The 27,998-nt window shown below is 42.3% G+C and overlaps 2 protein-coding genes across 3 annotated transcripts in view; one reads left to right on the top strand and one right to left on the bottom strand.

Moving 5' to 3' along the window:
• The window catches only part of parvb (parvin, beta), a 398,639-nt gene that overhangs the window by 313,872 nt on the left and 56,769 nt on the right, over window positions 1-27,998 (bottom strand). The gene's annotated exons all lie outside the window — the stretch shown is intronic.
• Window positions 12-27,595, top strand: shisal1b (shisa like 1b; the record flags this gene model as incomplete). 2 transcript variants are annotated; one of them, XM_079501147.1, is made up of 4 exons in its annotated part: window positions 12-151; window positions 5,429-5,642; window positions 16,821-17,120; window positions 27,058-27,595. In XM_079501147.1, coding segments are annotated over exons 1-4 (582 nt in total). In that variant the 5' UTR covers window positions 12-84. The 2 variants fall into 2 exon arrangements, with proteins under 2 accessions (XP_079357273.1, XP_079357272.1); XM_079501146.1 differs by lacking the exon at window positions 27,058-27,595 and having other exon boundaries at window positions 16,821-17,124.

Raw genomic sequence — 27,998 nt, 5'->3', positions numbered from 1 at the left:
ATGTCCTCGTCCAGATAAAAGCAGAGAAGCTCTCCCCCGCCTGCCCTCCTCCCTCCCTCCTTCCCTCCCTTGGAGGACGAGAAGATGACTGTCACCAACCGGCAGTCCTTCAACGCCCTGATAGTCATCTTCGTCCTGCTGTCCACTGCAGGTCTGTACGCTACTGTGTCTCTTTATCCCTTTTTTGTCTGTTCTGAGAACCATATTCCCACCGTACAACATTTGGACATTTAGGTGACATTCACACCAGAAAGCTTTGCTGCAAAGTGCACTTCGTTTGGCAGGTGTGAAGGCTCATTTGAATCCTAATGCGTATCAAAGAACTGCATTCTACTCCGAGCAAAAACGGGGGTTTCGCTTCGCTTCCAATCGCACTTGATTACGATTCGGTGCAGGTGTGAATGCAATCCGCAGTAAATAAAGGAAATGAAGCAAACAATGTGGCGGGTGAGGAGCTGAACACAGTTGGAGACGGAGAAGGCATATTTTACGCAGCGCAAAGATGTCCCGTTACCGTGGATAGACGTGGTCGAATGAGGAGATTGAAGCCCTGCAGTGTATTATAGCCTACACTACATAACATGGAGTGCTGTCACTGTGTGGGGACTGGGGAGTAGGGACTTCCATCTCGATAAACTTGTAAACATTTTGCGCTGCTGTCTGTTATAATATCAGTGCGCTCAGCGCTGTTCCTTCCATGCCCAAAAGAACAGTGCGTAGAGAGAGAGAGAGAGAGAGAGAGAGAGAGAGAGAGAGAGAGAGAGAGGGGTGGGTCCAGTCCCAGACGGCACGACACATGCACGTTATGAGTATAATTTGATCACCATAAAAAAAAAAAAAAAATTAAAACACTTGAGCACCTGCCCCTCTAAATGTCTGTGCACGCCACTGGTGTAGGCTATAGTTTATGAATGGAACACATTGATAAAGGTCCCCCCTGCTGCGTTTCCAATAGCTGCGGATGACAGTGTGAAGGCAAACCGCAGCAAATTAAATATGCAAGAAGTCCCAATTCTCCTCCCATTCGCATCGAGTCTACCGAAGTATTAGGTGGGAATGTGACCTTACAGAGGTATTATTCATGTCATATCATTTTGCAGTCTATTTTGAGGGTGTCTTCATGCAAACCTCTAAACTTGCCAGTGTCGTGCGCTCCCTATTTTGCCATACAGGGAACAGCCAGTCCCAATTTACTGCAGCCTACTGTAAAGTGTAACAACATGCCTACCCTTGCTTTTCATTCTTTCAGCTCTAGGGTTGTAAATGTAACCTTTTACTGTATCCTAAAATTCGAGAGGTGTTAATGTAATTAACGAGATGGGCTGAATTTACAACGGTGCCTCGACCAAAAGCAGCTGTTTCTCATCTAACAAAGCTTGAGACTCACCCCGCCACCTCCTCCCCCTCGCAAACCTTTAAGTCGTGCATCATTAGAGGACTTTATGGTCCAGTTCCGATGGTGAAGTGCTTTGCTTCCTTATTGCCAATTTCACCTCGCCATAACTGCTGACCCCTTCCTCATGAGCGCCAAAGATTTATGATTCAGGGCAATCTGAGCGGAGAAAAATAAATATGTCTATGATCTGAACTGATTTACCATTTTATTGGCTGTAATGTAGCAATTGAAAAGAACAAAAGTGTAGCCAAGAAAAAGTCTAAAGTACACGTAGTCTTACAACCTATTATGTTGGATGACCTTGCAGCTCGACAATGCAAAACTGGAATAGAGTGGAGTTTTTCTCTCACTACGAATCGACTTTTAAATCAACCAATATGCTTATATGCATTACCGTACTGCTTTCTCTAGTTTTCAGTCTACCTCACTATTTAAAGGAAAGTCTGTCAATTAGAGTTGACAAAAGGCAAGCTGGCCAGTGCCTTGAGAATGTCGCCATGCCAAAGCTCATTATAACCTGAAGCTGCTCTCTGCATTCAAAAGCCAATCTGTCTCTGACAGAGATTATAGGAAAGCTCCCAACACTTTCTCTTTGGGTGACATAACGCCAAATGACAGCAGGACATTTTGGGCTATATCTTGCACCACCCCTTAACCCTTATCCCTAAACTAATTTGCCATTTAAAAAAAAAACCCTTTTAAAATAGTTCAAATAGCCGATCTTCAAGCTCACAATGTCTCGATGTAGATCGGCTAGTTGAACTATTTTAAAATGTTTTTCAAAATAGTTTAGGGATAAGGGATAAGGGTGGCGCAAGATGGAGCCCTTTGTGTGTGCAGGATACACTTGATAGGCTATTAGGTTATATGGATTCCATGTTTGAAAAGGAAATTCACACTGAGCGTAGTAAGTTCAACTTAAAAGTGTATATGTGTAACATAGTTAAATCGGTTGTAGTTATACATGTTTACATTGAAGTGAAGTGAATAATGGATGATAGAGTACATTGAAAGAACTACAGCAGCTCAAAAGAAAAGGAATGTAGGCTACAACAGTGACAAAAGTGTCTAATACATACAATTTATATATATTTATTATTCAAGGTACCCAAAATCGCTTTACAGAACATAATTAGGCTACACATAGGTCTCCATTTTCGTTCTAAATACACTATTTGGGGATTTAGCAGTGGGGAAGGGGTGTTCCCCCCCTAAAGTTGGTATTTTGGTTACCTGTCTAAATCCCTAAAACACCTTCGTTCCCCGTTACATTATGCATAGGTGTGGTTTGGGCGTTACAATAATTAAACCAATCACCGTGCCACATGCCATTGCCTTTAAGAGATCCCTTATCCGTTGCCCGTTATGCCAAGTGCTATATTGCTTCATAGCCTTACGGTCTATAGCCCATGGAAGAGTGATGTTGCTGCCTTGAAGTCTCACTTGTGCTTCACCCTTGTTATGAGTTGCTTAGCGGATTGGATGATTGCACTCTCCCACAGTAATAAGGAAAAAACTTTTTACACTTTATTCATTTTACACTCAATTTTATTTTAGGAAACTCAGTAGCGTGTAGAAGACCAATAGACAGCCACAACAGCTTGGCACCTCCTCCTAATGCTGGTCACCAACCTAGCCACATTTTGCTGTGGGATGGTATCCCATTCCTCAACCAAGATTTGTTGCAAGTCAGCCAATGTCCTCTCCACTCCCAACTTCTGGAGGTACTGTGATGATCCTGGCTCTGTGGGGGCGAGCGTTGTCATCCTGGAGGATGGCGTTAGGTCCTAGATTCTGAAGATATGGGATTGCTAACCTGACTCTGCCAGATGGTGGCGGTATTGAGTTCACACGTTCACTGGATTGTGAATTGTGTTCTGGAGCCGCTAGCTATCTATCTCATCCCGATATCTCACTGCATTGAGATTGCCTTCAATCATGACAAGTTCTGTCTTGCCTGTGAGAGAGATACTGCCTCATACCACACCAAGCCGTCGTGGCTGTGTATGGATCTTCCAGATGCTACTGAGTTCCCTAACACTGAGTGTAACATTTATAAAGGCCAAGTGTAGTTTTTTTCCTTATTACTGTGGGAGACGTGCAATCATCCAATCCACTAAGCAACTCAAAATTTAAGGCTGAATACCAACCATTTGCCATTATGGCAAATATTTTGGAGGCGCTACACACATATACCTGTGTTGCTCATTCCAGGAATGTCCGATCCTTACAAGCTATACCTCGTTGTAAAGGTGACTAAGCAACAATAAAAATGATCTAAAATACCAATTGGTATTATTAAAGGCGAAGTGAGATGAAAAATACGTTTTTCACACTTTTAGACCATATCCGTGGTCATCATGTGACCATAATTTGTGGCAGCGGTGGCGGAACGGATAGCGGCGCGGTCTTGATACCGGAAGGTTCCCAGTTCGAATCAGCCGTCCGACACGTTAAAAAATTACCACCGCTGAAGTGCCCTTGAACAAGGCATTGAACCACTACGATGAAATGTGTTCTATGAGCAGGGCCTGGCTGGAAACAAGTTCTTGAGCTTAGCCCAGATACCCTGGGTAAATATAGATTTCATTTCATTTCATTTCATATGGGCATACCTAACAATGGATGCCAAAAAAAATCTAATTTCTGTGTTTGTATATCAAAAGTCCATAAAAATATTTTTTTAATTACTTCTTGAAAACAAAAACGTGCTGCGTGATGACGTGTAGAGATACACATCGATGAAAGCCAATAAAAATGAAGCTCGTCCGTTTAATTCCCCATATCTGCGCATCCGTCCAGCACAGCTGCTACTGATTACAGAAATCCTCCGTTTTTATTCCCATTCAAGATAACATCCAGACAGTCCCTAGCTACCGTTCCATCGCCTGAAGGGATGCGACGCTCTGATTGGTTCAGAAACTTCAGAGCGGTGTTTCATGTTGAAACCGTCTGAAACTTCAAAATAAAATGCCTACCATTTCCGTTTCCCTACACCTTTAAAGGGGAGAAATAAGTAAATAACCGACCAAAGTTAAGTTTCTGAACTTTTTGTGCTGAGTTTATATAACCGCTATGCTCAAGAGCCTGTGAAATTTATCTCCAGAGGAAGTTTCATTTCAGGCCTGATTGATAGCAACAGAATGTGAAAAGATGTCACACGGAAGAAACTGTGTTTATGAGACAGTCAAACAAGCGCTTTTAGTCTTGGATCATTGTGACAAGTGTGTTAACCATCACCAGCAGCCCTGTAAATTGACACTCATTATGGCTGGTCTGTTCCGCTGACAGATTAGTAATTGGTGATTATCTGCAGCAGCCACAGCTGCCAAATGATGTTTCAGTGATTTCAATTACAGGGGGAAAAGCATCTTGGGTTGCCAGATTCAATACTTATCCTCTCGAGTCACAGTAATGCTTCAAATTAAATTAAAATTAGAATGACAATCCTGTGTTGTGGTTTCCATAGTTTTGTTATATTAGGGTGAAATGCAGTCCAATTCAATTGTCTCCTTGTCAGACTGTTTGTTATCCATTACCGCTATGGTTCTTCTGATGGCATATGACTGGGTTTAGAAAAACAATGTCCAATGATCCCAAATAAGCAAAACAATGGGCTCGATTCACTACATGATGGTTTACACCCATATTTTGGGTGTAAAGGAATTTTCCAAACTTCCCACATTAGTAGTCTGATTCAGTAATCTTTTTTGTTGGTGAATTTTGCAGAGGGACGCTCTTTCTCAAGTCTGCTCGGATGCAGATTAGCAGATGTGACCAAAGCTTGCTGTATATGTCATTAGACATATTGTCCTTGTTATTGTTATTGTGTTATTGTTATTCTACTAATGTGGGAAGTATGGAAAATTCCTTTACACCGAAAATATGGGTGTAAAGGAATAGTTTGTCTCCAAGTACTGGAAACTACCTAACATGAAGTAAGAAAACGGAAAAAAAGACAATCACAATTTTCTGACTATTATATTCTTGTGGTTTTCTCAGTGTTTTTTCTACTTTTTCCTCTGTGACCAGCCTTCTCTGCTCATTACCGAGTGTGTGAACCTTACTCCGACCACAAGGGGCGCTACCACTTCGGCTTCCACTGCCCGCGCCTCTCGGACAACAAGACCTACATGTTCTGCTGCCACCACAACAACACCGCCTTCAAGTACTGCTGCAATGACACAGAGTTCCAGACAGTCATGCAGATCAACCTTACCACCACCTCAGACGGCTACGGACACAAGTAAGATGAAAAACGTAGACGTGGTGGAAAACGTACTCACATGTCTTACTTTCTCCCCAATTTAGTCTTTATCAAAGTCAAAGTCGTACGATTTGTCACATGTTACCGCAGTGAAATTTGTTCTGCACATTTGACCATCTCTTGGAGCGGTAAGCCGCAGCCAAGGAGCGGTGAGCTGCAGCTCGGGAATCATTTGATTAGTTGATTTGACCCCCCAATCCAACCCATTGATGCTGAGTGCCAAGCAGGGAGGCATTGGATGCATTTTTACAGTCTTTGGTGTGACCCGGCCGGGGATCGAACCCCCGACCTCCCAGTATCAGGGCGGACACTCTAACCACAAGGCCACTGTCTGTCAGTCAATGCCAATTAATTCCTCCAAACACACATTTCTGTGTTGTCACTGCTGTTGTATCCTACTGACTCACCCGGAGGACATACAGTAGAGCCTTCGTCCTACTCCTCTGACCCAACACTCCCTGCTGACAGGTGCTGCCCAGCCCCCAGCCTGTAGGAGTATGCAATGACCCTGTCCGCCTTCCCTCCCCTGACACAGGCCAATTGTGTTCCCAACAAAAACACACAATATCACAGAGGATAAAAACACAATAAAGCTCCCAGGCATATTTCCATTGTGGTCCTCTATTATACAACTTTAACTACATATAATTAAATCATAATTGAGTAACTGCAATGGAGAGCAGTTAGCAAGACCTAATACAAATTAAAAACAAAACAGAATTACAGAAAATAAAATTGATAAATAGCAATAAACAATTTATCGAGGAGGAAAACGTGTACAAAAATGAAAGGAGAGAGAGAGAGAGAGAGAGATGATGAAAGTCTGTGTCCTGCTGGCCTCACCGCTGTTCATGAGTTCAACAAGCACACGCTTTTGTAAAAATCCCGGTCACGCAATCGGAAAATTAATTATGAATACTGAGTTGAAGAAGCAAGGTGAAACATAATTTCTTCTCCCACTCAGAGATGACATTTCCCTAGTCTACAACGTCGAAAAGGAGCCTGTTGTTGCCAACTGCATGGCTTGTGTGCTGCTGCTGCTCCCCTGACAATATCACACTTAAATGTATTGGCGTCGTCTGACACAGATTTGCACCAGATCACCAGATTTGCACCAGATTTGCCATTCAACAACTCCACAACGAGGAGCAGAGGCTGAGGGCATCCGTTGTGGTGCGACAACACCCTGACATCATGCCAGTTCAAAGGACACATGCACATGTCGAGTTTGGGCTTTATAGTAACTTGAAATATACACAGGATACACCAGTGGTTATTCGGAAGCTTGCAGGTTCGATTCCCACTTTCTCTAAATGCATACGTTGCACAAAGACCTGTGCATGGCTTTGCACAATCATAGTACTCTACAGTGCCATGGAATAATATATTTAATGACACATCGTGATATATCAGGATTATATCATGGCTACAAGTGTTGTTATCTTGACATAACACAAGGTGGGGTAATTTAAACACAAGAAAGACATAATGAGAACATGACCTCCAGCTCTCAACATTGTTTTTACAACACAATTACTAACTAAACAAAAATAGTGTGAATCATGCAGATCTAAAGCCCACACCAGACAACTCCTTGCAACAAAACCGTTTTAGGTCACCCACACCCAATTGGTGTGGTTAAAAACTGGTGTGGTTTGGGCTTTAGGATTCACACAGGCAGGAACAGCTTTGCCCCAAAATGAATCTCAAGCTTCATGTGGACAGCCTGTGACGTCAGTCGTCTATGATATGGCTCCGAATTTGGACAAGGTTTCATCCCAATCAGAGACCGTTTCACTTCCATTATAAAATTATGAAAGTTAAAGTAATTCAAAAAGTAAAAACATGTGTGAAAGAAATTGGTGTACTTCTGTGGCCTTCTGGCAACGTCCATATATTGTTTGGCCCAGCTCTGGACATCTGCGCGCACGCACACGCGCGCGCCACACACACACACACACACACACACACACACACACGCACACACACACGCACACGCACACGCACACACACGAACACGTCAATGAGCATCAGTGTGGAGTTCCAATTCCACAACAATCTATATATCAGTGATGGACATATCACGCTCACACAGAACTATTGAGTGCTGAGCTGAGTGAAGGACAGAAACAGAAAGATCAATGTGCCCTTCGGTGTGTGCGTGGGTCTGTGGGTGGGGGGGGGGTTCTCAGAGGGAGGCTGTGGTGACAAAAGCATGGCTCTCTCTCCTCTAATGCCCTCACAGCGTGGCTCAGTCTCAGATCGTTCACGCTGCCATGTGGCATGTTGTGGCGTTTCGTTTAGTGGCAGACAGCCTGCTGGGACGGCCGTTTCCTCCTGGTTCACTGGACAGTTGGGATGTAAGGCTGCTATTTCGTGGACTAGAGTGTCAAAGTTTCTGAAGAGCTGTCATTCTCTAACCTTGGGCAACACATAGCACTTACAGGTCTATCTATAGAGCGTCGCAGTCCCGCCCCCTTTCATGACGACGCCAGGCCCAGGAAATAGTTCCCAATGCATTTTTCCCATAGACATTTCAAAACGTATTTATTTAAAGACCTTAAAATAATTACAAAGAAGAAAAACAACAAAAAAAGTGTTGTAACCTGCCGTTTTCTTCTTCTTTCTAATTATTTGTTCAGCCCGAAAAATTGTGTTTGTTGTCATGATGTCACGACAAGAGTTGGCTTTGTACAAGGCTTAAATAAATACTTTTTGAAATGTCTATGAGGAAAATGAACGGAGAATCATTTCCTGGGCCCTGGTAGGGGGTGGGACTGCGACGCTCTATAGCCATGGGAATAATTTGATCCTTGAGGACTTGGTAGTTCTTCTTGTAGGTATTTATTTTACTTTACATTGTGTATAATCACATTGACTAGAATCAAAGATTGGTTCTGTATATTCTATATACCTACTATACATAATTGTGTCCGTCCGTGTGTCCGTCCGTGTGTCCGTCCGTCCGTTACCAGCTAATCTCCGGCACCTTTGGCCCGGTCCATGCCAAACTTTGCACCCACACTCCCTAGATGCCAACGATGAACCTCTGCCCCAAATTTTCCAGAACGGCCTGTTATAGCGTCACCAGGATGCCGATTTTTGTAAAACACATTTTTTGCTATTACTCCTCCAGATTTTGTCCAAAAATCACGCAAATCGTTACACAGTATCTCTATAGTCATGTGCTCAAGACCGATCTGTCCGATATATCCCATCCTAATTGGCTAACAAAAGGCCTTAAATCATGAACGCAGCTTGCAATTTATGTGAAATTTTTCACACACTTTCCTACTAGGCTGAGGAATATATCCCACCCTTTTCACATTGGCCTGTTATAGCGCCACCAACAGGTAGATTTTTGCAAAACACATTTCTGGAACAAAATGCCTCAAATCATCCAATTGCCATCAAAGGCATAAGAACAAATGGCACCCTTTTCACATTGGCCTATTATAGCGCCACCAGGAGGCCACAACCTGACCTGCCCTGGTGGAGACCTGTGCACCGAGGGGCACTTTTTCTAGTTCATACTTCAATGTTTTCTAACAAAAACTTAAACTTGAATACAGTAAGGGAACGCATCATAGTCTATGACCTACAGTTCAAGATATACAGTAAGGGAACGCATCATAGTCTATGACCTACAGTTCAAGATGTACAGAACAAATGTAAAGGGCTGTTATAGCGCTACCGGGAGGCCCATTTGGAAAATTACATTATTTTGCCTACTGGCAGCATGCACAATAAATTTGACGCTGACCGTTCAGTCAAGAAGCCTAGTTTTGCGAGATCACGCACGCACGCGCGCACGCACGCGCGCACGCACACACACACGCACACACACGCACAGATGAGGAAACGTAATGAAAAATATATTTAGGTTAGAGTGCATTAATACTTATGTGTGTGGTGCCGTGTTCAGTCAAGCAACATAAATGTTCATTTTCTAGCTACTTAGAATACGTCGAAAGATATCCCCAAGCCTGCATCATTTCCCAACTGAAGTGGGTCTATAATTGAGTAACTCAACTAGAGGCTCTTAGAAATCATTATTGAAATGGCCTCCAGTGACTACCGGCAGATTTACTGCATAGATACAACAGTTGCAAAGTGTAGCTATAGCTATACAGCATTAATGAGTTTGGTATAATAATATCCTCCATCGCTGAAGGTCAGAGTAAGTTCATTGATTCATCTAAAGTAGGCTGAGGGTGGTTGCACCCTGTTAGGATCGAACATCTTTCCATTAGCGGTATTCAACAATAGTATATACTCCATAACTCCATTAAAACTTTGCTATCATCCCAAATGACACCAATTTAATGGTAAGCCATTTGCCGTGTACGGTGTTATACCTTGCCGTCATTTATAGCTGTGGGTAAACAGAAAAATCACACCCATGTGAAGTGAGAGCCTTTTAGCATGACGACGATGATGTATTTATACATCTTATAAATGGTTAATTTATATACATTTATAGATTTATGATGCCCCACATGACATCACAGGGGGCGGACTAATAGACTAATGCTACAGTACACATAGTCAGGTGTTGGGAGCGGTTAGCGGCGCTCAAAAAAAGTAGAAAATTGAATCAGTCTCAATATGCAGAGGAACGTTTGTCAAGGGAGAAGTAGCCTGGCTTTTCTTTTTCTTGAGAAAATGAAACACCTGCTGTCTCCGAGGCTAAGGGAGAAGAGACACAAGATGTGCCTGTGAAATTAGATGGATACCAAAGCCTGTTAAGCTTGTTATTGAAAAGCCAGCAGGCTCAGCAGATGGACTAAGTTTGCTGTGTTTCAGTGTGGTCCTGGTTCACATTCATGCATGTTACACATTATACCCTATGAACATCTTAACCACTGAAGCAGCACAGTGTTAAACATGGATACGTTTGAAGGACTGTTAAAGACCATAACAGCGGTCTGGCGTGTTTAGCACATTGACTACGCGGCTAGCGGAGAACTCGCCAGTTTTCAGACTCGCCGCGGTTTAGTGCATTTTTGTTTTACTTCACCTTCATTTAAATTGCATTGAATTGAGAGAGAGAGAGGATAGTTGTTTAGAGTTTACACTAGATGAAGTAGGAATGCTAAAGTTTAAATACCAAAGTACCGAAACAATGTAATTCATTAGTAAACAATATCCTGAAATGGTAGGCCTATTATCATTGGTATTCATATTCAACTTTTACATACTCATTATCTAGTTCAGGGGTTCTCAACGTTTTTGGCTGGGGACCCCCGGAAATGCTTTGGCATTTTTTTTTTTTATAATTTGGGGACCCCCTAAAATAATTTGGCGACCCCCCGAGGGGTCGCGACCCACGGGTTGAGAACCCCTGATCTAGTTGACCATTTAATTGCACAAAATCATTTGATCACTTTGGAAATGAACTATAACATCTGTGGGTTTGACAGGCCTACTACACTGATGAAGACAGCAAGCATAACGATGAAGACATTACATTACATTACATTACATTACATTACATTACAGTCATTTAGCAGACGCTTTTATCCAAAGCGACTTACAATAAGTGTATTCAACATAGGTAGGGAACAAAAACTACTAATCACCAGAAGTCTTTAGTGCATTTTCTGCAAAAACAAGCAACCAAGAGTATACCTAGCGCTAAGGTAAAAGTGCAATATATCAGCTACCTATTTCCTTAAACAGATGAGACAAAATAGCTAAATCAAATGAGCATGAGCTAAAACAATTAAGTGTATCGACTAAACAAGATCCAATAAACAATACAACAATAGAAAACAAGCGTTCGTACAACTAGTTAACAACAAGTAGGTCAGGCAGAGAGGAAGGGTAGTGTTTCCTGAAGAGGTGGGTTTTCAACCTGCGGCGAAATATGGGCAGTGACTCTGCTGTCCTAACATCAGTGGGGAGTTCATTCCACCACTGTGGGGCCAGAACAGAAAAGAGTCGTGACCGTGTGGATCGGCCAGAAGGACCCTTGAGTGACGAGGCAATCAGTCGCCCCGAGGTGGCAGACCGAAGTGGTCGGGCAGGGGTGTAGGCATCGACCATAGCCCGGAGGTAGGAAGGAGCTGTTCCTTTCACTGCCCTATAGGCTAACACCAGGGTTTTGAACTGGATGCGGGCCGCTACGGGGAGCCAGTGTAGAGAACGGAGAAGGATGGTTGTGTGGGAGAACTTGGGGCGGTTGAACACCAGACGAGCCGCAGCTTTCTGAACAAGCTCCAGAGGTCTGATGGCAGATGCCGGAGCACCAGCAAGGAGGGAGTTGCAGTAGTCCAGGCGGGAGATGACGAGAGCCTGGATGAGCACCTGGGCTGCCTTCTCCGTGAGGAAGGGGCGAATCCTCCTGATGTTGTAGAGGAGGAATCTGCAGGACCTTGTCACTGATGCGATGTTTGCCGAGAACGTCAGTTGATCGTCCAGGGTCACACCCAGATTTTTCGCAGTCCGAGTTGAGGTCACCACAGCATTATCAATGGTGATGGCCATGTCTCGGTGCGGACAGCCCTTCCCCGGGAGGAACATCAGCTCGGTCTTGTCCAGGTTGAGCCTCAGGTGGTTTGTCGACATCCACGCCGAGATGTCAGCCAGACAAGCAGCAATGCGTGCCTCCACTTGGGTATCAGAGGGGGGGAATGAGAGGATCAGCTGGGTGTCATCGGCATAGCAGTGGTAGGAAAAGCCATGGGAGTGGATGACAGCACCCAGAGATGTAGTGTAGAGAGAGAAAAGAAGAGGACCCAGAACCGAGCCTTGGGGAACCCCAGTTGTGAGCCTGTGTGGTTCTGACACAGACCCTCTCAGCATCACCTGGTAGGAGCGACCCGTCAGGTAGGATGCAAACAGGGAGAGTGCAGAGCCTGAGACACCCATCCCCTCGAGGGTGGAGAGGAGGATCTGATGGTTCACCGTGTCGAACGCTGCAGACAGGTCCAGGAGTATCAGGACGGAGGAGAGAGAGTTCGCTCTAGCGGCATGGAGCGACTCCGTCACTGCCAGCAGGGCAGTCTCTGTCGAGTGACCCACTTTGAAACCACATTGATGAAGAGTTTTCGCTGTGGCGAGTTGGTAAACTGGCGAGTTATCGGATACTGACTATGCTGGTACTGCTGGCAATAATACAAAGCATAATATAGCATAAAGAAAGAAAAACAGGTGCGCTTCCTCAGGAAACCGTCCTAAACCGTCCTTAACCGGTTAAGGCAATGGGTGCTCAGCTTTGAAAATAACAGCCTTTTTCAGAGCAGACTAAATACGATACTGGGGATGTGGGTCCACCTGTGTATGTATATATGTATATAGTAGCTCTTCTTTTCCTATGCTCGCATAAATCCAGACCAGCCTCTCGTCTGTAGCGTAAATATAAAAAAACGTTTTACCTACTTACCAAAACAAAGGCAAGTGTCTGACAGTGTGCGGGACCTTTTCTTTGTTTTTCAAAGATACCCTTTTTAAGGGAGTTTTACTGAATGAAATGAGAAATGTTTTTGTATTTATTTATCTATTTAATCAGTTTATTGTGTTTTTAAGACGTTTAAATGACGGTTCATGAAGATACATGCAGTATCCCTCATTCCCCGCCTTATTGAGCAGGAATAGGCAATCCTGTCGTACATAGTGGAAGCAGTGAGCGAAACCTTTTTGGTCATCAACTTTTGTGTAATAATTTGCATAGCCTACTGTAGGGATGACCTTCAAAGACTCCTTTTGCCTTAATCCACTTTATAAATTGAGTCTGTCACAGAGTGGGGAGAGACAATTAAGTAAAATGAAAAGAAAGGGAAAAGAGAAGATACAAAGAACAAAGAAAAAGAAAAGGCTAATTAATAGCCAGGAAACTAAAAACCACAATTAGCTGACTGCTCAGAGTGAATGGCCCGGCTGCTCAACAGTGTGTGACCCGCGTATATCTATTCCGTCCGAGCATAGACATGGTAACACCCCGCCTGCCTCTGATTGGCCTACCGACACTGCCCGTCTTGCCTGTCCTGCAAGGGTACTCCGTGGTGGGAAAAAATACAGTACAAGAGAATGGCAACACGCGACAATTTTTGTAGAAGAGGCAAACTAATATTGTTTGTGCCGTTTGCTTTGATTGAATAATTAAACACGTATGTACTATGATTTGATTTGACTGTGTTCTAAATTAAAGTGTTAGTGTTGATTATCGTGTATTAATCTAATTATAGTAAACTAATACTATTATACTAAAAAAGATAAAGATCAAGGTATTAATCTAATTATAGTAAACTAATACTCACTAAAAAAGATAAAGATCAAGGGAAAAGAGACCTTTTTACAGTACAATAATGTTTCAAGTTTACACATGTATACAAATAAACAGACCAACGACATAAACAATATTAATTTGCCTCTTCTACAAAAATCAAAGTTACTGTTGCGCGTGCCACGCTGTCATTCTCTTGTATTATATCGTACTTGTATTATTTATTTATTTCCCACCACAGAGTAACCATCTTCCACCTCGGAGGAAACTCTGATAAGGCCGGCAGTGTCAGTAGGCCAATCAGAGGCAGGCGGGGCGTTACCATGTCTATGCTCGGACGTAGAAAAGATATACGTGTGTGACCCGAATGTGACCTCAATCATCTGCATGGGTCAATTGATTGTACTACAAACAGTCGTGCTACAAACAGACAGACATACACACACGTCACACAGCCCTTCATTGGAGCGGCGTGCACTGCTCAAAAAGTCAAATGGGTATACAAAGTATTCACCTTTCCCTAATTCATGTTTTTGTAAAATGTCATTAGTGTCATCATGTGTTCTCCTTTTGGTTGAATAATTATGAAAGACTTAGGTCACATTCCCACCTAATACTTCGGTAGACTCAGTGTGAATGGGCGGAGAATTTGGGATTCTTGCATATTTAATTTGCTGCGGTTTGCCTTCACACTGTCATCCGCAGCAATTGGAAACGCAGCAGGGGGGACCTTTATCATGTGTTCCATTCATAAACTAGCCTACACAGTGAAATCTATGGTGATAAAATTATACTCATAACGTGCATGTGTCGTGCCGTCTGGGACTGCCCCCCCCCCCCCCCCCCTCTCTCTCTCTCTCTCTCCGCATGCAGCCATGCACTGTTCTTTTGGGCATTGAGGAACAACGCTGAGTGCACTGATATAACAGACAGCAGCGCAAAATGTTTACAAGTTTATCGAGATGAAAGTCCCTACTCCCCAGTCCCCACACAGTGACAGCACTCCATGTTTACGGCATGCATAGACAGACAGACAGACAGAATATTCTGTAGGCTATAATACACTGCAGTGTTTGTATGTGTTTCCTTAAGCAATTGATTAATGTACTCGTCCTCATTTCGATCAGGGCTTCAGTCTCCTCATTCGACCACGTCTATCCACGGTAACGGGACATCTTTGCGCTGCGTCTCCAACTGTGTTTAGCTCCTCACCCGCCACATTGTTTGCTTCATTTCCTTTATTTACTGCGGATTGCATTCACACCTGCACCGAATCGTAATCAAGTGCGATTGGAAGCGAAGCGAAACCCCCGTTTTTGCTCGGAGTAGAATGCGGTTCTTTGATACGCATTAGGATTCGAATGAGCCTTCACACCTGCCAAACGAAGTGCATTTTCTGACAATGCGCAGCAGGATTTGTTTTAATCGCAGCAAAGCTTTCTGGTGTGAATGTGACCTTAATGTGAAGCATGTGGGAAGAAATTGCATTATGTTCTGTTTGAATGAAATGCAGACAGTTTGTAAATTAGTGTTGATTTTTGTGTGTATCATATTGTACACATTTACAATGATTATCTGACCTGTAAGTTGATGTGCGCTGGGTGCTGGGTGCTGGGTGCTGGGCACTGGGCACCTACGATCCATGACACAAAACACAATAAATGAATCAATCAATCAATCTAGGGATGTCCCGATCACGTTTTTTTGCTCCCGATCCGATTAATTTGATGTTGAGACATACCGATACCGATCTTTCCCGATCCGATCTTTATATTTTGATATAACACTTATGCCATATCACAATAGCAAATATCCTAATGTATATCACTCTAGTGTAGTCTGTTGTGTTGCCTTTCAATTTCAAAAGCAAAATGTGACTATACTCTTATTAGAATGACTGTCATTGTGTTTTTTTTGCTTTCTATGAAAGCATGGAATCATAGCAAAATAATGATGTATTGGTTATTAGAGTGAATACAGTTCTACAGCTTATATAACTGAAGTCAAGTTAAAACTCTTAAAGAGTATCTCTCTCATTCAGAGAGAGACATCAATGCCATCATGCATAGCGGAGGTTGCATTGCCTTTGTTTTCATCATAGGTGTCTTTCACGCCTCTGAGTGTGACTAGTCTTTGTTTGATGATCTCTGACTGGGACCAGAAGGAAAACAACTAGCATAAACACAACTGTTTTTACAAAATCTCATTGCTTATACATCTTTCTTTGAGATTTACATTAGACAATTAACCGTTTTAGTGCCAGTCACATGGAACACGAGAACCTACCCCTTCTTCCTTCTCCGCCAAACGCTTTTTGATCCGTTTCGATCGTTAGCTGATATTGCTATCGCAAACAACGCTCTGGGACACAAACACACAATGGCCGCGGCCATTTTGAAGATGCGTGCGCATCCACTTGCACTGTCTGCTCTGTCTTCAGATGGCTGTATCTCAGAACTGACATTGGCGGGGCAGATTTGGCCCAGACAAGCGTTTTCAACGGCCTGTAGCAGGCGCTGTGATACTCACGGTCCACTTTTTCCACCGACGAGAGAACAACAACCGGTCAAGACACCACACACAACAGTTTGTCACTGTAACATGCGATTACGGATATAGGCTCTTCAAAGTAAGTGTTACGCGCGATAAAACCCTGGCAGTACGCTATCGATGGATGAATTAATGCTGGCGGCAATTGGGTTTTAAAAATCTGATCTTTTGAAAATCATGTGATCGGAGCCGATTTCCGATCACCCGATCCGATCGGGACAACCCTAAATCAATCAATCAATCAATCAATCAATCAATCACGTATCATGTACGATATATGGCCAAAGCTGTGAATAGACAATGACATGTGCACTGGTCCGATCACTTTCACTCAAGACAGATTTACAGTCCACTTCTTTAAACACTTCTCTTCCCTGCAGTAACTACACAGCCCTGGTTGGCGTGTGGATCTACGGCTTCTTCGTCATGGTGCTGCTGGCGTTGGACTTCCTCTACTACTCGGCCATAAACTATGAACTGTGCCGGGTGTACTTGGAGAAGTGGGGTCTGGGGGGGCGCTGGCTGAAGAAGGCCAGGAGTCAGTGGCACAGGTCCATGCCGGAGGAGAGCGAAGCCCAGGCCCCAGCCACTGTTCCCGGCAGCCACTACCAGCCCAGACACAGCCTCCGAGGGGAGGGACACAGCCCCACACTCCTGCCCTACAACACAGCCACCGCCTGGTGAGTTGCTGCTGGTCTGTCACGCTAAAGGGCTGCAACTATCCATTTTTGTTTATTATTTTTATTGATAGTAATTTTAGTGGAGACAGACAGGAAACAGGGAGAGAGATGGGGAGCACAGCGAGTCCTGGGTTTGAATCCCGGTCCCCAACCTTTGCTGTCAGGCTGCATTAGAGCCTAAGTGGCCGGACCGCTAGGCCAGCAGTCTGGGCCCTTATCCGATTATTTCTATTGATTACCTATTTTTCTGAAAATTGGTTTTAGTTCTTATATATCAATGAATCAATGCAAAAAACACATTACTTGATTTTTTATAGTCAGATCAATTAAATAGGCTATATCTATCTGATCAGTCAAATCAATTAAATTCTGATCAGTCGCTTAAACCATACAATGTTAAATAGCGAAAATAGGCGATCTACAATCTCAGTGACGCGCTGTGAGATGCCCCCGCCAAGTTGATTATTTTTCTTTCAAATAAATAATCAATTATTTGTATTACAGATTAAATTGATTAGTTTGATTAACTGTTAAAGCCCAATAACACAGTGACTGTAAAGGTCCCTCCACACTGCTGCATTTTTTGGATTTGTAGCAGCGTTTTTCCACAGTTTTTCAGAAAAACACATCCCAAAACACACAAGGACCTATAGGCCTATTTTAACAAAAGGTGTAGGCTATTGGGAAATTAAGAAACACATGCCAAAATACAATGCAGGAGCAAATGATTATGAAATGTATCTCAATGCCAGCCACGGCGAGCACAACAAGGCAATTCAAAAGTGGTTTACACAAAACCTTAAGGGCAAACACAAAAGAAAAACATTACAAAAGACCATTTAATTGAAAAGACATATTAAATCTCAAATAATAACAGATGCAATACAAGAGAAGGGCTACAGTGCAGCACAAGAAATTAATGAAAAACCTCAATAAAAAAAAAAGTCCCCAGCTTTTATTCAAGAAGCTGAAGGCGTACTGTGGCAGGAAATGCTTCTGAACTGGGTCAAATTCAAGATTAAAATTCTACTTCTCCGTCTTCTTGTTCTCTGCTGCCTACACCTTATACTCTATGATGTGTTACGCAACCGGCTGTATGCCACCATGGCAGCAAAGTGAAATTCTAGCAGCTCAACACATGAGATAGATACAATCACACACATAAACAGTGATGGAAGAAGTACTCACATGTTTTACTTAAGTAAAAGTATCAATACATACAGCAATATACTCACTCACTGTTGTTAAGTAGAAGTCCTGTATTCAAAATGTAGGCTACTTGAGTAAAAGTATACATACAAGTATCAGCATGTGCAGAATTTCACAAGTTCAAAACGTATAAAAAAAACTTCTGAAACTAGCCGATCTACAAGCGCACACTTCGTCACATTTCCTCTGAGATGTTATAGAAGTAAAAGTATTGGAAATTTGAGTACAAAGTATAAGTACAATTACAGATACCTCAAATTTACAAAGTACAGTACTTGAGTAAATGCTATAGTTACTTTCCAACCACTGCATGTAGAGTTGAGTACATGCACAGGGCTGGACTGGGACAAAAAATAATTTTCACGTGAATTTGACCCAGACCGGCCCACCACAACCAGCGCACAGATAGCAGAAACTCTACCACCCACTCCGTCGAGGCACACACAAACAAACAAGCCCTAATACCACCACTTTTACAGAACAACATAAATTATACAAACCAACAGACAACTACACAACCCTTTGTAGAGGGTTTATTTGTCATTCACTGATACAGGTACAGTGAAATTATCATGATAGTACTGGCAGAATGGCAGCACGCCCGGACCTTTCCTGGTGGCCTGCCGTTTTTTTTTTTTGGCGGTCCCCCACGGTCGCGGCCCACCGGGAAAATGCCTGGTATGACCTGTGGCCAGTCCAGCCCTGTACATGCACCAGTACCACACATACATATACAGGGAAATGAACCACTTTCAACCTGACAATCTGTCAATAATGTTCAAAACCATTTTCAGTCTTCTTAGTTGTGAACTTGTAGATCGGCTATTTACAATCTAGTCTAGTCTCAATCTACAATCTGTCGTATTACAATAGGGCTTACACTATTCTGTACACGTATCTGCACATAAACATGCACAAGAAATTGCTCCTATACAGTAACTGCTTACCTAATGGCCAATCTTAGCTGATCATCTGACCTGTATTTGACCAAAATATCATGCACACTCCATCTCGAAATTTGTTTCATGCTGACTAGCTTATTACAAGTGTCATTCTTTTGCTAACTGAAATGATGGGGGTAGTTAGTTTAAATTACACATTTTAATGACATTTTAGAACAGTAGGGTGATGAAAAGGCACTGTCCCATTACCATGCACACTCTATTTTCACTGCCTTTGAGTGGTTTTAGAGGAAAACATTGTGTGTAAGGTTTTCCATATACTGTACATGGTCAAGGACAATGAATTATTGCAAACAACAGTTCCTGGGGACAACCTCGGATTATCCCTTTTACCTTTGATCAAGCAAGCTCAATCGAAAATTCCCTACCTTAAATCTTCAGTGGGTGGAAAACCCTCAATTATATATTCAGTTCCGTCTTAGACACTGCAGTGATCTGTCTGATTGCTAGCTCCAAGCCTCTTTGCTAGAAGCAGACGTCTCTCTCTGGCCATGATAATTTAATGAGGGCAGAGGTTTTGACAAATGGGTTGGAGAGCCGGCGTGGACTCTGCAAGGCAAGGCTGTGACACAGACAGAGAAGCCGGGGACATGGAGAGGGATCCCAGAGCTCCTCTCCTGGAGGAAACATGCTTAACTAAGACCGGACATGTCCACGGGGGCTCCTTATTAGATACGGAGTCAGTTTCGTTTGCGAGGGCTCATCAATCTCAGACTGAGCAAGGCTAACCCATGCTGGCAGCCCTCCAGGTTTTACTGGATTGCGTCTTTTGTGTTATCACAACTGTGACAGAATACACGTTGTAAATGACAAAGTAGACCTAGAGGGTTAGATAGTAATGATAATACCTGCTGATTTGACAGATGAATGTTTGGAACAATTTTCCCCCCTACGGCATAGGACCGGAGGAACTATGCTTGAGGTTTTTTTTTACTATTCCAACATCTTTCATCCTTCATATGATTTGGTGAAACTGTATCTTATTAGGAAAATGGAAAGTATGCCTTCCTCTAAACAGGACAGTATTCACAACGAGCCAAGAATAATTTTGAATAATCATTCACATCGCTATCACACTGACAAGACGCCAGAGGCCCGATTCAGTGCACAAGGCTTTGCAGAGTTTCTGTGGCGAGATTAGAGGATAACATGCCTTCACACAGCAAAAAGACAAGTGATTGTGTGAACCGATACGTTGCACATGATGCATACGATGCACTGTCACACAATGAAGCATGCAGATAATATGTAGGGCTTTGGATGTGGTAAGTATTGTAATCCTTGCTGTGGGTGAGCTGTGGACTTCAGTGGATGTACCCACACAATGCGTCATCGCATGGCCTTTGGTCTATTTGCGGGGGGACAAAGCTGCATCCCCAGAGAGGATGCAGGGTAATGGCTGAGAAAACCGAGGCCCACTTACGTCTGGCATCTGTTGGCCAAATGTAAACAAGCACAGATGGGGTCGGGTCCTGAAACTGGCACAGCAGCGACTAAAAACAACCCAGTCGCACGACGAATGGTGAATCCATCATGCACGGTTACGAGTACAGTACGTCAATCTGACAGTAGGCACAAATTTACATTGTCTCACTGACTGTACAGAGATATATTTTCTTCAGGGTATAAGCGCTGCAGCATTGCATTCAGCATGTGGGAACACTGTTTACCATAACACTGTGTGACAGGGCGGATGTGTGCTGCTTCAGATCCACCCCTGGGTAGTGTGTGCAAACAGGGAATCTGTTATTGCTTTCTCTTGGTGGATACCCTTTTAACAAAGGATCCCTGCATGGCTAATAAGCCTTATGCTTTAATACATATAATTGCCCTCTATGTGGAATGCATGTGCTAATAAACAACAACTTAACACTTCCTAAGGTTAATATGAGCATCAAAACAATATAAAAATATGTTTTTAAACGTTGTATTAGCAGGGTAATTATGTTTTAAGGCATAGGCTATCATGCTTATTAGTGAGGGATCCTTCAATTTCAACAAATAAATCAAACTTTAATATAGTTAATCTTGACCAAACAATAATATCTATAGTGTTTGTGATGATGACAAGATAGATAGGCTATTATAGTTTATCTTTACTAAGAATATTACATTTGCTTCTCTGGGAAAAAACTGTTGATATAATATTTTATTCAGAATGATGTTGCACTAGGACTAGGCTAATCAACAAGTGATTAAAATCTAAATCAGAATGAAATAACTAGTCATTTGAATGTCATTCATCAGTATATTGAAAATCTGTTTTTGTTAGTTGTTTTCTTTCTTTCTTTCTTTCTTTCTTTCTTTCTTTCTTTCTTTCTTTCTTTCTTTCTATTTTTGTTCTAACTTTGAGCTGCTTGTGTTGGCCAGGTCTCCTTTCAAATATGTATTCATAATGGCATTCATCCACTGGTATACAGTATAGCTATACACAGCAAAATAAAAAGTGTTAATTGTCTCCACCAGGCCGAAGGCATGGGGAGAGAGTATGTTTTGCACTCCGTCCGTGTGTGTGTGTGTGTGTGTGTGTGTGTGTGTGTGTCCGTCCGTCCTTCCGTCCGTCCGTTACCAGCTAATCTCCGGCACCGTTAACACGGTCGATGCCAAACTTTGCACACACACTCCCTGGATGCCAACGATGAACCTCTGCCCCGCATTTTCCAGAACGGCCTGTTATAGCGCCACCATGAGGCAGCTTTTCACATTTTTTACCTAAAACTGCACCGATCTGCGTGAAACGTTGCATGCACACTCCCAGAGGCCAAGGACAAACCTTTGACCTGCATTTTCCGCATCTGCCTTTTATAGCGCCACCAGGAGGCCGACTTTTGTAAAACACATTTTTTTATATTACTCCTCCAGATTCTGTCCAAAAATCTCGCAAATCGTTACACAGTATCTCTATGGTCATGTGCTCAAGCCGGATCTGTCCGATATTTCATATTCCATCCTAATTGGCTATAATTGGCTTTCACAGTTTGCAAGATTGCCCTGTTTTGAACAAAAGCCTCAAATCATGAACGCAGCATGCAATTTACGTGAAATCTTTCACACATTTTCTTACTAGGCTGAGGAATATATCCCACCCTTTTCACATTGGTCTGTTATAGCGCCACCAACAGGTTGATTTTTGCTAAACACATTTTTGGAACAAAATGCCTCAAATCATCCAATTGCCATCAAAGACAAACATGTTTATATTACTCCTAAACATTTTACAAACATCTCACACAGTCCTATCCTCCTGGTGGAGACCTGTGCCCAGAAGGGCACTTTTTCTAGTTGAACTCTGATATTATCTCTATTTTACCGTGTACCACACTTGTAGGAGTCCTCTCGGTGCAAAATCAAACCCATAACCCTGGTGGTACATTGTATGGAATTTATGTCCATGTTGTAACTGCACACTGGCAACTTCAGACAAAAGGCTGAGGCTTCTATAAGACGTTACACATTGAAACGTGCTTTCACAAAAATATCTGTTTGTTCATAATTCCCATGGGGGCTCTAGCAGTCCTTAAAGGGCAGTAAACACACAGCTGTTCCCTAATGTAGCTCCCAGTAGCTTCATTTCTATAAAGCCCTATGTGCAGCACTGAGGCACTAAATGGATGTCCCGGCCCTTCGAACATCAAAAATACATTTCTAATTAGGCTTATGCAAACCCTCTTCCCATGAATAAATAAATAATGGCACAACAGGAGGAGCATCTATTCTACACTACAGTACAGTATGGAGCTCTTGTCTTGTTTATTGTGAAAAGAAGACATTCTAATAACGCTGTACAATCTTGGACTATTGATAGTAAGTTACTACTACGAATGTGTGCAGTGCCAGTTTGTGATCAAAGCCACAGAAATCATACTGTGGTGTTCAGCAGGCTGGCTGCTTTGTCTTCATGCCTTCCTAGTATGGTGACAGTATATATGCCTCATTTGCACAAATGGAAATAGCAATCTTTATAAATACTTAACCAATGCGTGCGTGCGTGCGTGCGTGCGTGCGTGCGTGCGTGCGTGATTCAGACAACTTGGCCGTTGATCTGCAGTTAGCATTGGTCCATGGTTTATCATAGTTTTAGAACAGCATGATCAAACAGAATTAAAATAACACAATAAAAGATCCTAACATCAGATGACAACGGCGTGCATCATGGACCAAAACACGTGCCAAAACATCCTGCAGTGATTACATAAGTGACTCACTTGACACCGTCTGCTCATGGCAGACTGTGTCAAGTGAGTCACTCACAAGTGGTGAGGGTCTACTCATGGCAAACCCTCGCCTTTTTCAGTCAGGCCTGGGTGACTCATCATTATGAGCCAGGCTGTAGTCCAGTAAATTAAGTCTCCATCACACATTCAGATACATTGCTATGGACACGGTTATGCCAGAAATAGCAGATCTACAAGTTCACAATGGCTCGTATTGAGACGCGTTGTGAGCTTCTGGAGCTGCTTTTTACAGCATGGGACACCATCGTGCAACAAAGTATAAATGCTGCTTTAGTCATCCGTAAGACCAGCACTTAAGTACCTGCCAGTTGTTTCTGCCAGGGATATAATACACACTTTCACTCTGCCAAGCTTGGGAAGTTCAAGATGGCTTTTCATATCCTGTTTCATCTTCTTGTCACCACTTGTGATCAAAAGCATAGCCAATCCTGTCACATCGGGTTTTATCTCTGAACCATAACTTCAGCTGGAATGATTTTGTGTCGGCAGCATTATCACTATGATGAAATGTGCTCTTTCTGTCTGCAGAACAGCATGCACAGACCTTGTCCAATTAGTACAATCCTCTCCATGTGGTGGGCGAGTTAATTAACATTGTAGTCAATACTCTAGAGACAGCTGAACAGAGAGTATGAGCTGTCCGGGAGAAAACAAAAAACATGAAATTTTACTCCTTTTACAATAGACGTAATCAGGGCCAACGCAGTGGCATTGAATTGTTGTTCATTATGGGTTGCCTTTATTGGTAAAGGCATTTGCTTTTCATGATAGTAAGCTACTGTTAAGTTGTTTTTAATTTGTTCTACATTCACATTTTAGCCTTTACAAATTCTCGATCACAGTTTTCTCAGAAACTCTCTAATTGGATCCATTCATAATTTTGTCAATATGATCTATTTACATAGTAAGCTCTGATTTGGCGGTTTGTACACAATGATCATTTATTTGTCAAAGAAATAGTCATGCACATAAAAACAATGTTTGCAGTAACACAGGATGACCATCTCTTCCATCTGCATCAAGTACAGTATGGGTCTCTATAGGTTTCATGTGGCTAATATCTATTTTCCATTATATAAAGGACAATGCCAGGGATACCCTAATTGATCTCTTATTCTCAAATAAACCAGACAAAATTATGGCCAGTGGCGTATTTGAACTTGGGCAAAGTGACCATTGCCCAATTGCCTGCATCAGGAGTACACGGCTAACAAAAACAAATTCCTGCATGGTTACGAAAATACATTTTAGACACTTTAATGAACAAATATTTTTAGTCGATCTTCACCAAAGTAGTATTCACCTCACAACAGAATTCTCCGAACTTCAACCGGCCCTAGAATTTTTTATAAATACCTTTATCTCAATTGTAGATAGGCATGCCCCATTGAAGAAATTTAGAGTCAAAGATAGATCAACACCCTGGTTCTCCCAGGAACTATCAACCTTATTTAAACAAAGGTATTCTGCCTGGTCTCGTGCCAGACGCTCAAGAGATCCCGCACACTGGTTGGCCTTTAGGAAAATCAGAAATGCATGTACCTCAGAAGTAAAAAAAGCCAAGTCAAAATACTTTCTAGACCTTAAACATAAATCCGCAAACACTCCCTACTCACCTGCCTACTCACATTAAATATGATAACCTGGTGCTTGGAGATCAAGCGGATATCTGCCATGCCTTTAACAAACACTTCGAAGATGCAGGGAATTTATTTGAAAAAACGCATACAGGACCCCTTGTAAACGTTCTAGATATCACTTACCAATTGGACCATCGTCAATCTTTTTCTTTTAAGCCCTTCACCCCTCGCTCTGTATTAGACGAATTATTAAATATGAACGCAAAGAGCTCACCAGGGGAGGATAACTTGGATCCATTTTTCATTAAATTAACTGCCCCAATCATTGCAGAACCTCTTGCCCATATCTTTAACCTCTCAATCAGTGAAGGTGTTTTCCCCAGTTTATGGAAAACGGCCCACGTAACCCCTCTTTTTAAAGGTGGGGATAGAGAGGACCTAAACCATTATAGACCAATCTCAAAACTGCCCTGTCTAGCTAAAATAATGGAAACACTAGTTAATAACCAACTCAAGCCATTTCTCTCTAAATTTTCTGTTTTAAGCCCACAGCAATCCGGTTTTAGACCAAATCACAGCACTATTTCTGCAGTCACCTTAGTAAAAAATGATATAGTATCTGCAATAGATAATCGACAACACTATGCTGCCTTATTTATAGACCTCTCAAAAGCATTCGATACTGTAAATCAAGGCCTACTGCTGGAGAAACTACGTAACATCGGTCTGGACGATAGGGCCCATCGTTGGTTCCATGACTACCTAAACGAGAGGCGCCAGTGTGTCAGGGGAAGGGATACACAATCAGATTTCCTGCAGGTTACCAATGGTGTGCCTCAAGGTTCTGTACTAGGTCCAGTTATTTTTACCATATACATAAATGACATAGTATCCACACTAAAAGACTGCCAATCCCACTTATATGCTGATGACACCATAATCTACTGTACAGCTGACTCTACCCAATTAGCAATAGAAAAACTCCAACAAGCCTTTAACACCATGCAAGATGCACTCATCTCACTCAAACTCGTCCTGAACGCCAGTAAAACCAAATTTATGTTATTTTCAAAAAACAAAAACATAGACTTCAACTCCCTGCACATTCGCACTATCAATGGATCCTCTATCGACAGAGTCACTGAATATAAGTATCTGGGTATCTGGCTTGATGAAAAATGTACGTTTAAACACCATATCACTGACCTTACCACCAAGTTAAGGCAGAAAATTGGTTTTCTCTATAGAAATAAAGCTAACTTCCCAATGATCTGCAGGAAAAGGGTTGTTGATGCTGTTTTCATGTCAGTTCTGGACTACGGTGATGTTATTTATAGAAATGCTGCCCTTACCACTCGTCTACCCCTAGATACAGTTTATCACTCAGCACTAAGGTTTATTACAGGTGAAAACTATAGCACTCACCATTGCACCCTTTACGATAAAGTAGGTTGGTCTTCCCTCTCTGAGAGGAGAACCATGCACTGGCACCAGTTTATTTTTAAAGCCATTGATGGGAAGCTACCTCCATACATCACATTGCTGTTACAATGGAAAAGAAATACTCACCAGACCCGTTCAAGTGAATGGCTTTCTCTAGAGGTCCCATCCGTCCAATCTGAATTAGGTAAATCAGCTTTTTGCTTCGATGCCCCCACCACATGGAACACTTTACAACAAACATTGAAAATTAACACCCCAATATCCTATGGTCAATTTAATAACCTGCTTTTGAACCTCCCTACCTCAATATGTAACTGTTTATGTTTTGTCTCAATGTCTGTATAATGATGTCTCTCCCTACATGAAGTTTTGATTTGTGTTTTATGTCTTAAACTGTTTCATAAAATGTATGTAATCTCGGCAGCATTGAAAATGAGGGAGAACCTCAATTGCTCTTTCGAGAATAAATAAAGGTTTCAATCAATTATTTATTTTCTTTTCTCCACAGAACGATGCTGTGAGTGGACAAATGGAAGTGTAGCAATGTCCTGTTTGATGCGAAGGAGAGTGTCCCACACAGACACACATCTCTGGATCATTGACAAAGCACCATAGGTGGGCCAGCTATGACAATACTGGAGTAGTAGCTAGCAATGACTATATCATCCCCTCCTCATGAGCACAAAACCTCCATGAAGGGCCAATTGAAGCTCAACACCAACAAAGACTACAGACACACATGGAGGATGGCCATATTACTGCTACCAAACCGTAGCAAAGAAAGAAGCAACACACATTCACCGTCACTGACTCATTGACCCACTGTAATGTCTGGCAAAGTTTGACGTGTTCCACACAAACCGGAGTTGAACTGGATGTACTGTAGTCGCAAGCATTTACACTTGCCAGTTATTCGTTTTTTCTGTTTCTTTAAATTTGGTTTAAACTTTATATTCTGTATTAGTGTTTATTAAAATGCTGTGTCAGTTTGTGTTAAGTATAGCAATTAGACACAGTTGTGGGTTAATCTATCCAGTGATTTATTTATGTGAAATAGGCAGTTGTACAAGTGGTCAATGCTGGGCATCTCACTTTAGGTATATTTTGTTACTTGCCTAAGCCACATACATAAGAAATGTCTCTACAGCCCTGTCAGTAAAATATGTTCTATGAAACTTGGTCTCCTTTCTACAAACAAATGAACAATTTCTCTATTGTAACTTGCCTGACAAGGACATAACGCCATAAGGGGAAATGCTGTATATCAAAAAGTTCTACATTAGGGCTGTCAAGACTTCTCAGAAGGAAGACATGGCTATCTGAGACATACGGTAGTCGAGTTATCTCATTGAAAGCAAAAGAAAAAAGGATCAGGGATACCTCCAGCAAAGAAAGTTGGCTTCAACTTCAATCTAAATAAATGATCCCATCAATTGTAAGTCAGTCCAT

This window comes from Electrona antarctica, assembly GCF_951216825.1.
Source record: "Electrona antarctica genome assembly, chromosome: 5".
In the NCBI taxonomy this organism is placed as follows: Eukaryota; Metazoa; Chordata; class Actinopteri; order Myctophiformes; family Myctophidae; genus Electrona; species Electrona antarctica.
The sequence above is the reverse complement of the archived record's forward strand: the minus strand, read 5'-3'. Positions and strand labels throughout refer to the sequence as shown.